The 15,859-nt window shown below is 36.0% G+C and overlaps 1 protein-coding gene across 1 annotated transcript in view; it reads left to right on the top strand.

The window, feature by feature from the left end:
• The window catches only part of psmd12 (proteasome 26S subunit, non-ATPase 12), a 35,225-nt gene extending 21,319 nt beyond the window's left edge, over positions 1–13,906 (top strand). The window contains exons 3-11 of the mRNA XM_039739413.1: positions 3,350–3,478; positions 5,657–5,764; positions 6,064–6,168; positions 7,445–7,594; positions 7,753–7,887; positions 10,904–11,016; positions 12,009–12,183; positions 12,419–12,496; positions 12,670–13,906. Of these exons, the coding sequence (XP_039595347.1) occupies positions 3,350–3,478; positions 5,657–5,764; positions 6,064–6,168; positions 7,445–7,594; positions 7,753–7,887; positions 10,904–11,016; positions 12,009–12,183; positions 12,419–12,496; positions 12,670–12,879 (1,203 nt within the window). The 3' untranslated portion in view covers positions 12,880–13,906. The remainder of the gene's footprint in view (positions 1–3,349; positions 3,479–5,656; positions 5,765–6,063; positions 6,169–7,444; positions 7,595–7,752; positions 7,888–10,903; positions 11,017–12,008; positions 12,184–12,418; positions 12,497–12,669) is intronic.
• The last annotated feature ends 1,953 nt before the right edge of the window (positions 13,907–15,859 follow it).

Genomic DNA, 15,859 nt, shown 5'->3' with positions numbered 1-15,859 from the left:
GTGAAGAGGAGAGGAGTGACTGGGGGGAAGGGAGATTGAAGAAGGTGAATGGACTTCAAAGAAGGGGGAAAGTTGACACTGAGATGGTTGAGAGGGAGTGAAGGGAACTGCTGACTTAGAAGGCAGAGGGTCAGAGTCCAAGCAGGAGCTCATATCCTTGTAAAACTGGCAATAAAACTATTTTAACTTATTAGACAGATAAATTATTCATCACCTCATCGGGGAGGGTAAGGCTTGGGAGCACTTCTGCCTGTAATTTGTACGTTTTTGTTCAGAGAACGCCACCCTGTCCTGTCTGTTATGGCTAAAGCCTTTCTCCAACTGGTCTTGTGCAGCTATCAGAACTTTATTAACCCTTATTCATGAATGCCATTTTTCCATGAATGGGGGAGTCTTTCAGACCCCCGTCTTGCAGACCATTTTAAACTGGTTAAATCTGCCTAAAAAGCAATACAATAACTTCAGAAATTTTTATTACCTCTGAAATGAAGTAAATTTTCAGTGGTTTACATGTTACCTTTGTAATAGTAATGAGTGTTTAGTGTTCACCAAATCATATAAAATACAGTCATAGTAGCACTAAAACAGATGTCAGTTACATGTCTGATTCGCAATGAAAACAGTCACTCAGAATCTGCCTTAACTTCAACTTGTTTGCAGGCCAGATACACAAGGGACGCTCTGAATGTTCCCTGGCAAACCGGAGGTTTGCACTGGGAGCAAGCGGCCTTTATCTTTCTCATGTGACAGCGTCGCTTCTTAGCTACATTTGCTGCATCTCCATGGGGCTGTTTCATCATCAATTTTTGTTTCCTCATCACTTGACACAGTGTTACTTCCATCATCATTGTCCTTCATTTGAGTTATCTGATGTATCAAAATCTGACAACTCCTTCATTATTTCAGCCAGGGCTTCACTTGCATTGAATTTCTTTGTTGGTCATTGACTCATTGTTCATAAACACATCAGCTGGACTTGCTCCTCAACATACTGTACACCAGAAATGTCTCAGGCAGCACTAAGAAAATCTAAACCAAAGAAAATACAAATTTAAATAGAAAATTCAAATATAAAATATAAAACGTAGCAAAAACGCTCATACAAAAATGGTAACGTTTCCATGAATGGGGGTGGGGGGAATGAGAGAGGGGGTCTCAGAGACCCCCAACAACTTTGTGCTACTGTAGTACTTATTTGCACGAAGCTATTGAGAAGTGGATTTCGGCACATTTTTCTAGACAACACAAAATGAAAAGTCAGAAAATTTAATGGCCGTCGTATTACCTTGAAAGGGAAAGAATTTGAGAATCTGCGACTGGGGGTCTTGGGAGACCCCCTCATTCATGGATTAAGGTTAAACAGCCACCTTGCAGACCCACTAATTAGTAAAAGTAGTGAATTGAATAACCAGAACACCTGGAAAAGCAAAATGAAAATTAGGATGAAAATACTGTTAAGTCGAAAAAAATGCATATCCCCATATAACTGCTTAGTACTTTTTAATAAAAATCTACCAGACTTACTTTTGTAATTTCTACATTGACTCCAAAACACAGAAACTGGGAAATAATGACTGATTTAATTAGGCTAAGAGTCCAATGAAAAACGGAAGTTAGTTGGAAGAAGGACCTGCAGCCTCTATTTTTGGTACCAAGGACTGAATTCGGGAATTACTGGTTTGCGATATTACTAGTAGCAGAGTATTTTATGGGTGTGCACCATGGAGATAGGTGAGGCTGTTGAACCTGGGTTTAAACAAAGTTAAGTTTTATTTTTTGTTTAATCAAGCTTTTAAATATTTATTTCTGATATATTCAAAGCAGATGATCTGTGTGGAGGCCTTAGGTTTCAGGAAAAAAAAATAAAAATAAATAAATATTTTAGGCCCATTGGGAGTTCTTGTGCACTGAAGTGTGGATGTTGGATGGTTTCTTCCATATCCAAAGTGTCACAAGTTTCGCTTTAGTTTATGTCTCATGCACTATTTATAGAAGAAAGTTTACAAAATTGTATCTGAATGTATAAGGAAGAAACAAGCAGAAACCTTGAAACAGGAGTTGTTGTATGTAGTCCAGCAGATAATTAACAGACGGATACTGCTTGGTTCTATTTATGTTAATCAGTTTAAAACTAATTTTGTTTCCTGTCTGTTTAAACAAATCTGTATCTTTGTGTACTCACTATGTAATTATTAACTTGGTTGGGTCATTGCATTTACCTTTGCACATCACAGTGTTCTGGGCCTGCACTTAGTGAAGAGCACCATTCAAAAATAAACTGAATTGAATATAGCTATATTTCCATGTTTAAAAGTTATTTGTATTGCAAGTAGTACTGTTGACCTGCTGTTTATTGCTTCATAGTTGATTTAAATGTGTTTTTTCAGTTTTGTTCCTTAACTATAAATATTTAATATTATGTTTGTGTATATTATAAATAAAGCACTTAACGTATTAAACATTTTACATTATTAAACATTATACAGGTACTAACCTTGTCCTCAAAAGTGCTGAGATGTGACCTGGCTCCTTGTCACTCTGATCAGGTTAAAGGGATACTTAAAATGGAGAAACTGGAGGATACGTCAGATGATTCGTTGACAACACTGATTTTAATGGCTAATTGTTGTAGCAATAGTGCCTTTTTAGTATTACAGACTTGCACTTTTTTTTTTTTTTTTAAAGAGTCCTGCACTCGGCTAAAATGTTTATTCTATAGAAGAGTCATTGCAAGATTTCTGAAAGGTCACCTTTTTATTACATCAGACAATATAAATTTGAAAACATTGCCAAGTGAGAAGCTTAAATATTTAATTGAATAAAAATAAACTTAAACTGAGGTTTTAGTTTTTAAAAGTATAAGAATAAGCCTTTAAAGCACTAAGGAAGCAGTTTCTCTCCCTATTGTTTTGTTTTTTTCTTTTTCTTCTCCATTCATCTGTATTCACTTATTAATTTATCTATTTACATATTTTTACTAGGTTTAAGTTTTATTCTGCTGCCCCTGCTCTCTTTGTCAGGGGTGGGGGTTGATTTGTTTTCAATCCTATTCTTGTAAGTCTTGTATGGAATGTTGTGTGATTTCAATAAAATATATATATTTTTTTTAAAAAAAAGTATGATGTGGAGACCATTAGAAGAAGGGTATATAATCTACAATATAGTACTGTTTGATTAAAAAGTTGAAATGTTCAGAGTCCACAGTCACCACTTGCAATGTGAAGAGTGCCCCCTGCAGTGGAGATTTATGCCTTTCAACTACAGCAAAGAATGCAAACCTGTTTGGATTTCTTTAAGTATGAGTGGATTTTTGTATTTTTAAAGAAATGAAATTTTTTTTTTTTTTAAGGCTTCAGATATGATTTCTACATCAAGGATTCTGGTTGCTATAGTACAGATGTGCTATGAAGCAAAAGAGTGGGATTCACTGAATGAAAATATAATGCTGTTATCCAAGAGAAGAAGTCAACTGAAACAGGTAAAAAAATGTCTCTATATAGCTTCATGTACTCCTTAAATAGCCTGAGGTATTTATGTAGGGAAAAAATGACTATTGACTGTACCATTATTTCATACAATGCACTTATTTTTGCTGGTGGTTGTGCTTTTTGTGCAGAATTTAAAAGTTTGTTTCCTTCTGCAGGGTTCAATTTTTATTAAACTACAATGTCTTTTATGAATTAATTTCTTTCCCCTCAATACTTGTACCCAGCCTGCTGCTACCCAGTGCTGGGGCATCATATATCATTAAATAACAGAATAAAAACCTGTCTACTGCATGTTGTTTTTCAGTTTTAACCTGTTTGCACATTAGGGTTTACTACAGGCCTGCCAAACCAAATTTATTCATAGTTTGATTTTTTTTTTTTTTATTGAACTTTGCAGAGTGTTAATGTTAACATGAGGTATTCTTTAGAACAGCGCTTCCCAATTGGGGATGCAGCAACTGTTGCTGTTGGTGCCAGAATCCATTAAGGAAGAAAAATGAAAAACATTATTTGTACAAAATCTTAATTTATCTATCCATTCCTAAATAATTAAATGGGCAGACAATTTCGTATCAGTGCAATACGCTGCTTGTTAAAACGGATGACTTCCGCTCTTACGCTCACTTAGTGCTGCGTGGGTATTATGAACTATCGTATCTGTTCAAGTTCTATTTAAATTTTAAATATAAGTAAGTTTTATTTAGTTGATAGAATTATGTTTGGTAGGAATATAAGTTTAAATTTAGTCATTATTGCATACATTTTTCTTCACCATAGAAATTTAAAGACAAAATTCAACTTACATTCCTACCAAAGATATTTCTGGCGACTAAATAGAACCTACTTATATCCAAATAGAACTTGAAAAGATATATTTTTTCGAATCTGACCACAGATTTTAGATCGGCTTGACACACACCATATCGAGCTCTCAATAAGTCACTGTCGCTTCGCTCTTATTTTTTTATCGTTCATTTAATCATGGCTAGTCATGAAAAAATTAGAAAATGGAAGGAGGATTACACTGAGTATGGCTTTACCAAAGCAATTCTTGATGGAGAATAAAGTATCCATTATTCATAAAGCTTCAATTGGTGATCTGTTTTTCTGCGTTAACCTCATATTTTTTCATACTTCTTTCTTAAACCATGGGGGTGCGAAATCGGCCTCTTCCGTCACAGGGGGTGTGAGGGTAAAATGAATCGGGAAGCACTACTTTAGAAAATAACCCTGGGATTTATGGTAGCTCATTACAGAGCCCACTCTCACGCTCATTCACATCCCGATTCATATTACCTGTACCAATTTAGAGTTATTTAATTCAACATGCATGTTTAAGAATTGTATGTTTCTTACATCTCTGAAAGAAAAGTATGTGGACTTGGTGAGACAGTGGCCAGGCATTCCACCTGTGTCTTTGCCATTGTAAGGCAACAGCATTAAACTGTTGCTTCTCGGTTTGTTTAAAAACTATACTCCAAATTCTTAAAAGTTGTAAACCAAACCATTAAAGAGCATTAACGATGAATAGGAAAAACAGGCATGTGACGAAGATGTAGTAGCAAAGATTGAAATGATGGAGAATGTAAGAATGTCTAATAGTGGAGAATTATTAATCCATCTTGTTATTCAAGCAAATTATGAACAGAATGTAAATTAAAACTTTACACCTTTTGTAGATCCCTACTTGATTATGAAGATATGGTGTTAGGAGTTAAACATGTGTTATCACAACATTCCTCACACATTTTGAAAGTATTTACAAAACTTTTAAATATTGTGCAGATGCATCTTTTCAGAGTTATCATTTGAAGCAACTTTTGTAAAATAGTAATTTTTCAATATCTTTTTGTGAACTTTAAAATACACTAATTTATTTTTGCTTTACTGCCACAGTAAAGGGGTTAATGTAATTTTATTTCTTTCTGTATGAAGTTTCCTTTGATCTTTGTTTTACTTTGGTGTGGTTATATTTGGGAAGTGAGATTTCGGAGTCTATGGGCATTTATAAACAGAAGTGTATTCAGAAGCTAGCAGAAAAATCTGAGGTGATTTTCTATGTCACTCTCACTGTAAATAAACATAGCCTAACAATCCCTGAGTATGCTGAAGTGTTGTTTTTTTTTCCTCTCCTTTTAAATTTTTTTTTTTTTTTAAATCTTCTCCAGGCTGTTGCAAAGATGGTACAGGAGTGTTACAAGTACGTAGAAGATATCCCAGACCTATCAGTTAAGCTGAAACTCATTGATACACTGCGCACCGTTACAGCTGGAAAGGTTACTGCTTAGTTTGCTGTTTCTAAGTTTAATGTTCGCATGCTGACTTGTCTGTCTTAAGCATTCCATGATTTTCAGATCTTGTCTTGTCAGTTTCATTTTGTTTTCCTCTTGGTTGTCTTCTCCTCATGTAACACATTTCTCTGTGCCATTTCTGTTGTGTTCTTTTTTTAGTCTGATTTGGAATCTCATCATTAGTAATGTATTCTACATTTGAAGCAGTCTTGGACACAATAGAAATGTGGTGTTTGTGCTGTTAATTTTATCCATTTGTGCTTCTTGATTCCCTTGTTTCACAGATCTATGTTGAAATTGAACGGGCTCGGCTGACACGGATCTTGGCTAATATTAAAGAACAAAATGGTGAGGTTAAGGAAGCCGCTGCAATCCTACAGGAATTACAGGTGATGTCTTAGATCAGTGCTGTACTTCAATGCATTGCTCATCCACCTCTAGTAGCTGAGCAGTCACAGTTATACTAGAAGCTTTGTGATGCTTTTGTAACTTCTTAAGAGCGTATATTACTGCTTTTCACATTAATACATGCCCTTTACTGCTGATATTTCTTCCTCATATTGTTCTTTTTGTCAGATTAGGACAGGTCTGAAACGACTGACCCAAATCTCTGATACGCCAAAGTATTGTTACTGTACATTGGTTGGGTATATCTTGAAAGTTGAGAGCGATTGTGGGAGAAATCATCACAGTTCCTGATCCTTGATTAGCCATAAAAATGAAGTAAAAAAAAAAAGAAGTAGGGGGTGATGGTGATTTATTTGTAATTTGTGAAAGTTAACTTCTGGAGTACTTACCATATATACTCATGTATAAGTCTGGTCTTGAAACCGGAAAGCGCAGTTACCAATTTCTTTCACTACTTCAACAGCATTTCATTTAAAACCAACTTCATATTTTCTTCTGATTATGCACTCCATTGTAGATATAAAGGATGCTCTTACGATAAAGGTGTATGAGGGTGTGAGACACAAAAAGCACAAATCAGTGCAAACGCCCCTTCGGAATAGTTTGGGTATTACCGCTTGGTCACGTAGGCACAATAGAGAGAGAGAGAGAGAGAGAGGGGTTAGGAGCACACGTTGATACTGCGCATTGCCACACCTACATGGAAATAAAAGGCAGTGTGCTCCATGATTACTCTCTCAGGTGGGTGTTAGCATATCATAATCTCTTGGACCAACAGTGTGAGTTTTCCGCATTCGACTTATATGACCGACATTATAAAATATAAGAAACTATACAGTAAAATCAAGTACCGACTTATCCGTGGGAGAACTTATCTGCGAGTATATATAGTAAATCTGGTTATTAAGAATCAATTGAAATTTTACCAGGAATGGGAAAAAGTCTAAATATCTTAGACATAAAGTAATATTTTTACAGAAGCCATTAAACTGAAAGCAATAAAAATGCATTTACCCAGAAAAGTTTAGAAAAGAGTTTTTTCCCCTTTTTTTGGTTAAGAGATTGTGCAGTAGCAATTTTAGAAATGTCATCTTGAGCTTTGTGTCTATAGGACCTCATTACATTAGTGAATGCATCTTTCATGTTAAGACCTTAGTGAACATGCTACAGTGCTCTTACCTCCTATGTAGATGCTGAACATTGCTGTTCTGGTCTGTTTTTTTTTTTTGGCTGGGGGGATTTTATCCAATGTTACAGGTGGAAACCTATGGTTCTATGGAGAAGAAGGAAAAGACAGAGTTTATCTTGGAGCAAATGAGGCTGTGCATTGCCGTTAAGGATTATATCCGAACTCAGATCATTAGCAAGAAGATTAATACAAAGTTCTTCCAAGAGGAAGGAACTCAGGTTAGAAAACTTTTTGTGAACCTTTTGTGTTTTCTTTGTCTCTGGATTTTGTACATGCGTTCATTTTGCTTTCTTTAATGCAGCTTTTGAGTGTAAGTGCATTGTAGAACTAGAAGGATTATTGCCGTTCTCACATTTCAGGCATTTTTTTTTTCCAGGAACTGAAGTTGAAATACTACAACCTAATGATTCAAGTGGATCAACATGAGGGGTCTTACCTTTCAATTTGTAAGCACTACCGTGCTATTTATGACACTCCATGCATCCAGGAAGACAGTGCTAAATGGCAACAGGTAAGGTACTCTTTGTAGGGCTGAATAGCATAAAGGCTTTTGTAAATGCACAACTAGGATAAAATACTGCTAGCCAAAATGTTTGCTAAACAGAGCCAATTTTTAAATTGACCACCTTAGTTTCTTTAGATAAAACAAACTCTCTTAGTTACTTGTCTGAACAAAGCCATAAGAAAAATGTTTTTCAGATGTAATATATATGATATTGATTAAAAGACCTGTCATAATAGTCTTAAGTTCATACAAAAAAAATATGGAGTGTTCTCAAGTTGACTTTCTTGTATAAATAGATTATATAATAATTGTATTAGCTTGTCAACTTGTGAAACAAAACATGTACCTATTCAAATTTCACGTTTGTTAAATAGTTCTATTACCTGAATTGGACAAATTTCCAATTACGGTGTTTTGTGTTTGTCCATGTAATTTCTTTGTATTGTTAAATAACAATTAAAAATAATACATGCAGTGTAGTTAGTTCTGTTCATATGAAAAATCAGCGTGTAAGCATGTATGCAACTAATTATTTTTCTTCTGCTTTTGTGATGCTGTTTGGTTTTTAACTCATTTTCAAATAAAAAATGTTTAAATGTAGGTAATAAGTTCATGCAATCCAAAAATACAGAAAACTAGAAGAAATGCCACTTAATTCATAAACAGTACAAAATTGTTGAAAGATTAAAATAAATATGAAATACAATTAGTGGAATTAAAACTTTAACAAAGAAATGCGTAGCACAAATCAGAAAAGTATGGTATGTAAATTTCAGAATTTTACATTTAAAAGAATATCTTTATTGTACTTATTAAAAATGATCTCTTACCGGAAAAGTTATTAAACAATGATTTCATTGATCATCATTTAATTTCTTAAATTGGCTCAAACAACCACCGTAATTACCAATTAAAACAAAATAACATGTAACAATGAAAAGCAAGCTTACCAAATGTTAGTATTCATATGTAGCCAATCATACATGATAAGTATTGGATACAAATACTTATTAACACTAAGTTGCGTAATTTAACCAATGAATTAATAACCTTTCCTGGAAATTCAAAACCAGCGCAATGAAGAAAATTTCACAAATACTATTAAATCACTAAAAGTACTGTATTTTAAGCACAAAACCAAAAAAATCAAAAAGTAAATTAAACCATAGCTCAAAACAATTGTGGAACACAATTTGTTGTAAGACGCACAGTAGCGACTACCTAAATGTTGAAATATAATTTGTTTACTGCTTCAACAATATCACAGAATCAGCAGTCAAAGTATTTTGAAATATAAGTCGATCAAAGTGGTGGAGCAAATTCTTGAAAATCCCTAGTTCTGGGTAAATAGGTGAATTCAAATTTCATGCCAATAAAACTGTCAATCCTACGAGGCAATAATCTTTTAAAACTTCCAATTGTGTATTCTCTAGTGCACGTTAATCTAGCTGTAAAGTGATGGGCAGAGAGCGCAGGTCCCCACTAGAGGATGATGGTCTCTCATGCCACCCTAATGGAGTCTGTTTCTAATTGTTTGGTCAGAAACATGCAGACCAGTAGCCAGTTGGAGGTCATTTTGTATGGCTTTGACAGTGCTCCATGTGTTCCTCCTTGCATAAAGGACCAGATACCGGTCCTGCTGCAGGGTGGATGCCATTCGGGGCCCTTATTCGGCTCTCCTCATGTAACGGACCATCTCCTGGTATCTCCTCCATGCTCTTGAGACTGTGCTGGAAGACACAGTAAACCACCTTGTGATGGCATACATGGATGTGCCATCCTGGAGGACCTGGACTACCTGTGCAACCTGAATTGGCTATAGGTATCTCCTTATGCTTCCAGTAATGACAAAGACCACTAGCAAAATGCACAACTAGAGAAGAATCAGTCAGGAAGGATAAGGAGAGAGCAATTGCCTGTGGCCAACATTCCCTTTGTGGTGTTGTCTTGCTCTTGCCTCTCAGTGCTCAAGTTGTCACTTTAATTTGCACCAAAGTAGTTGAAGCTTTTGCTTCCTAAATGGACAGATTGATATCCATGAAGCTTAATTGATTTGGTGGTAGACTTGGATGATTAAGAGTTACCTTCATTTTTTGAGCAGTATACTTGGACCTCCATCAATTGGTGCGTACAGAAAATGTAGGTTGCAATTAAAAGTAGAATACTGGTTAATGGAGAGAGGGAGGAAACGACCAGTTCTTGGTGATATTTGGCTAATGTGGTGGCATGCAGAAACTGGGAAAGGTAATTTGAATCTATTGTGATTTTAAATGTTCAAATACACATTATATAGTTTTTTTTGGTAACAAAGTGCTCATCTTGAATTGATTTTAGAATTTTAGAGTTAGAGATTTAGGTTCATCGAAAATTTCGATCTTCTGTTTTCGACGGATCCAGACATTTTAGGATCCCCTGATGCCAAAAACATTGATATCTCGATTACAGGTGTGTGTGTTTGTGTCTCTCTGGCACAGTTTCTTATGGATGGATGGAATAGTTTGGGTAACTTGGTTCCTGGGGCACAAAGCCTACTGATGCTCACATCCTAGTTTTTTTTTGTAGCCATTTCCTGCCTTGTGCGTTTTAATGACTTTGTTTCTCACATCACCGGTATCCCAAGGCTAACATGCCTTGAACACATGGGTTACTCCAGAAAAAGGAATGAACTTCGTATCCGAGTACAGTTCTGCTTGGTGTAGGGATTGTGCCACAGACCGGCAAAGAGAAGACATTTTTTGTTGAGGCTCACGACTTGTGTATATTCATTTTGCAGCAGCATAATTTCATTCAAGTATGGATACATACGTAATGCCGTTCAGCTTAAAACTTAACTTGTTTGTCAAAGTTACCTAGTGAGACACATTGTAGTGGGTGCCAAATTGAGAAAAAAGTTTTCATCCTTCTCTTGCCACAAATGTGACATTATACCACTGCAGCCCAAACACTCCCCAACCAAAATTTATTTGGTTAGGGTGTTGGTCTTAAATCCAAACGTTAACTTTTTTTTTTTTTTTTTTTGCAGGCTTTGAAGAGTGTTGTTCTTTATGTGATCCTCTCACCATATGATAATGAACAGTCTGATCTGGTGCACAGAATTAACAAGGACAAAAAGCTAGAAGAAATACCCAAATACAAGTAAGTGTGTTCTGCATCTTCAATTGCTGTGAAGAATTGTAAGAACACTGTTGGCTGTTTAATTAGCAATACCTTTGTCCTAGAGTCTCATGTAATATGACTATGAAACATCAGGAGACTCATTAATGTATTGAGCTTGCTGTCCTGCATCTGGCACCAATTACCATGAATCTGTGCAGGGCTCAATGAAATCAGAAAATTATCAAGGCATTCAGGAGTGAAATATTCTCTACCCAGTGTCAGACAGTTCTGTCTCAGTCACAGCTCATGGGTCCACTAGAAGGATAATGACCCAAAACATAAATTTGTGTTGGAGAACTCTTGAATGGTGGAAAGGAAAACGTTGAAATGGAATTGGACACCCATGGAAAGAGCTGAAACTTGCAGTTGGGAGAAGGCCCATCAAATCTAATAGAACTGGAACAGTTTGCTGAAGAACACTTGGTCAAATTGGCAGTTAAGAGTTGTAGACGTTTCAGTCAGAGCTACAGAAGGCATTTAATTGCAGTTATTGCCTCAAAAGGATGTGAAGCACCATATTAGGATAGTGGTCTCATTTGTTTTATTTTTTTTTTAATGATAAAATAAGCACTGAATCAAAAGCAAAGGGTCTGCTCTGGAATGAAAAGCGAAGGGTCTGCTCTGTGAAATATGAAACAAAAGAATGATGGCTGCCAATTTCCGTCAGTTTCAACTTCTTTCATGGGAAATTGTGATTCTTTTTTTAAACAGTGGAAAGGCAATAATACTTTTGGGTGTGCCTGTGGTATCAATGTGATATTAAAGAAAACGTTTTATTGTGGTATAAAAGAAAGTTTCCCTTATGTGGTCAAAATGACAGTAGACCTGGAAACAAGATGATAAAACTGTTGGAATGTAATCCCAGGCAGTACTTTATACAGGTGTTTGCATTTTCGCTTTGGTCAAAGTGCCATATTGCTTCCAGTGGGCAAAATGTTGATTTTAAGTGAATTTAAAATAATATTTTTCAGGGATCTTCTGAAGCAGTTTATCACCATGGAGCTAATGCGTTGGACCACTTTGGTGGAGGATTATGGCAAGGAACTCAGAGAGGGCTCTCCAGACAGCCCTGCTACAGATGTTTTTGCCTACACAGAAGAAGGAGAGAAGAGATGGAAAAACTTAAAAAACAGAGTTGTAGAACATGTGAGTCTTTTTATTGTTTAGGGAAGGTATTAAAGTTTCATATATAACAAAACATCCATAAGGCATGATCTTAGCCCTTTTGTGTGCTTCCTGTGGATATGTGGGAAGGGAATGGAAAAATACCAGTAACTAGGAAAAGGCAAGGACAGTTCTAAGTATAGGCAAGAGAGTGGTAGATGCTGTTGTAATCTGAATTTACCATTATATAAAATGACACTTCCTGTTTGTATTTCAGAATATCAGGATAATGGCCAAGTACTACACAAGAATTACCATGAAGCGCATGGCAGCACTTTTGGACTTGTCAGTTGATGTAAGTAGAAATTTTGGAGATGAATAGGCTGTAAATATTTAGTTCTGTCATACAAAAACAAATAGCTTTTTTATTATTTGTTTCCAGATTTGTACAGTTAAGAGGGATTATATTTTGATGTGGGGATCATTTTACCTTGTTTTTTTTTTCCTTCCTTTATTTTTGTCTTCTAGGAATCTGAGGAATTTTTGTCCTGTCTAGTGGTAAGCAAAACAATCTATGCAAAGGTTGACCGCTTGGCTGGAATCATCAATTTCCAGAGGCCAAAGGACCCCAATGACATTCTCAATGACTGGTCTCATAAACTGAATTCATTAATGGCATTGGTCAACAAAACAACACACCTGATTGCCAAAGAAGAAATGATTCACAATTTGCAATGAGAAAAGTGAGAATATTTGCTCTCCACTGTGCTCTTGAAGCCTGGGAATCCATGGATTAAAGTGAACTCTAGTCTTCATAGCTGACATTGTAACTCTGGTTCAGTATGCTGCTGGACACGGACAGGAAAAAATTAGTTGCTGTACTCGGCAACTCCTTAGCATGACTTTGAAGAACGTCTACAGAAATGTGGCCTGTCAGTGATAAGCCAGTTTTCACAAAGATTTTTATTTTGTTTGTTGGTTTGCAATATGCAACATCGGTTACATCTCTGCTGTAGCTGTAAAGGATTCTTCTTTTGCATCATGTGATCTGCAGACTGACTAGTCTGTATTTAAAAAAAAAAAAAGACTTGTATCAGCCCATGCGGACTTGGCATGAATCAGTTACAAGAAAGCCATCTCTAAAAATTGCAAAAAAAAAAATAATTGGTCAATAAATGTTATCTCAGACCAAGTATCCAGATGTGTTTCCAGTGGGAATTGGCATTAACAAGATTTTAAAGATCCTCCCAGGGATGTTTGCAAGGAATCTGATACCAGATGATATTCTTTATAACCCCACCTAAGGGATTTGAGAAAAATCCCTATCGCCTGCAGACTACCAAGGTGCCTAAAATTCATGTCCCCCTCATTCATTTATTCACTGTATTGGTGTATCAGAGATAAATGGCAAATAAGGGCATTTCTGAATTTGTCATGTACACCTCTAGTTTATCATCTTATTTATAGTATGTAAATCGAATCAGATTTTCCCTTCCAAATTAGCTGCTTACCAGATACTGTCAACCCCCAGCCTTCAACCAATTCCCCTGGGTAACTTCACTACTAGACACAGAACGTGTTTTGAGATGAACAGAGTTCCTAGTTGCAGTCATATCCACTGACGCGTTTTGTAAAGATGCTGATGACTACAGAGAATTGTAATCATTCACTATCCTCTGGGTTTATATACTGGCGGTAGTCGCAATTGACTATATACTGGTCCTCAACCTGCTAAAAATTGTTTAATAAAAGCTCCTTGTTGATTGATTGTTGTATTTTCTTCAGCCACAGTTCTGTTTTGCAGTTTATCAAAAATGTACTGCAATGCAATAAATACTGACTTTCTAGTTTTTATTTATTGCTGCAAGCATGACCTAGTAGTAGAAATATAGTAAAACAAAATTAGTGGTGGTTGGGTGCAGTTTAATGCTTTGGCACATCATCTCACGCAAAAGCCTGAACTGGAGTTGGACCAGACTGATAGCAGCTAATCGTGCATCAGCCTGGTCCAAATTCAAATTAACAGAATTCAAAGATGGAAGACCTCTGATGTATGGTTGGGCAATATGACCTTAAATAGTTTTTAGGATAATTTAAACAACTTTAAATTAGTAACCATGCGTTAATGATCATATTTTTAACAACCCTGTTTTAAGAATGCCTTTTTTAAATGCAGTGTTTAGTTCTTATGGTTACCAGATATCTAAATATGCACATTTTGTGATACTAGCCAACCCGCGGCGTACCATACGCTGCATAATCAGGCCAGTTTTTTAATGATTTAGAAAATTAACATTAGAAAAATCGGTAATGTAATAAATCAGCAAGAAAAGCAACATTGTAACAATGCACGGAACGAACCAATACACAATCGTCTGTGACTGAAAACTGGCGGACCTTCATCGTTCATGTGCCCACCTCCAACTCGTCACTTGAATCGTTGTCGTCTTTGCACAGTCCAGATGCACCTGTGACTCACATAGACTTTCTGTGTTCCTGCAGGAGCATCTAAGAAGACGCATGTTTGTCGTGGATGCGAATTGCTGTATGTAGCGTGTAAAACAGTTTGCTATGGTGCAAGCGGTCATGCATCGTAACCGAAAACTCAGTTTTTAAAGACTGCTTACTTCAAAAACTCGGTTTTTAAAGACTGCTTACTTCATTGTGTTTTAACCTCAGTTGTAAAGGATTGTTTTAAGGATCCCATTGGATACCCCTCGCAAACCGTTTTACACGCTGTATATGGCGATTCACATCCGTGAGAAACATGCCTCTATGAACAGTCAACGTGGCTCGGAGGTGGATGTGGCCTCTACGACAGACAAATATAAATGATTCCGTTTTTTCTGTGTCCTCATGTCCGAGTTGGTGGCCGTGGCTCTGCGAGTTGTCATCGTATCCAATGGTCTTGGAGTTAATGGGCATGGCTCCTTCCTGCGTGCGCCATAGGTGTCTGTCTTGTCGGCGGCTTAGTGAATCCACGCCCCTCCCAGCGTGCTTTCCATGGGTGTCTCGCCTTATATATATATATATATATATATATATATATATATATATATATATATATATATATATATATAGAGATAGAGATAGAGATATAGATATAGATATAGATATAGAGAGAGAGAGATAGGATATATATATATATGGATATATATATATATATATATATCTATATATATATATCTATATAGATGCTGAAAGATTATGCTTTAAATATACAAACACCTTGTCTTAGTGTCTTTCACACATAATTTTAGAACAACGAAATTCAAGCAGAAGAAGGCTTAATTAACATTTATACTGAACATTCTAACATAGTTGATCTGATACTTGGCAGTTTTTGTTTTAGCACAGTACTGTATATCCACACTATTTGTATTGCACAATGTACATTTAAAACTTTGAAAACTAAACCTCAAATTTTATACATTAAAAAAGACCCCAGAATTAGTACACATTTTGTGGTAAAACATACTTTTATTTATTTACAGTAGGAAGCAAGTTGCCTGACAGAATGTGTCCTTTGCTATGACATTAAGTAATTGCGTTCATTAATTATCTGTGTAAATCCTTCTTCATATGGAGCAGAATTTGTGAAAGTTTGTGTGAAAAGACTGCTGCTTTAGGCAGTCACTTCTTCCACAAGAAGGCAAGGTTGTAAATCCAAGAAAATAAAGTTGAACATTTTTTTCAGCCAGTGCACTGGTCTTCGTGT

The sequence above is a fragment of the Polypterus senegalus genome, chromosome 17 (genome assembly GCF_016835505.1).
Source record: "Polypterus senegalus isolate Bchr_013 chromosome 17, ASM1683550v1, whole genome shotgun sequence".
Taxonomy (NCBI): domain Eukaryota; kingdom Metazoa; phylum Chordata; class Cladistia; order Polypteriformes; family Polypteridae; genus Polypterus; species Polypterus senegalus.
Note: the sequence above shows the minus strand (reverse complement) of the source record. Positions and strands in the feature narration are given on the sequence as shown.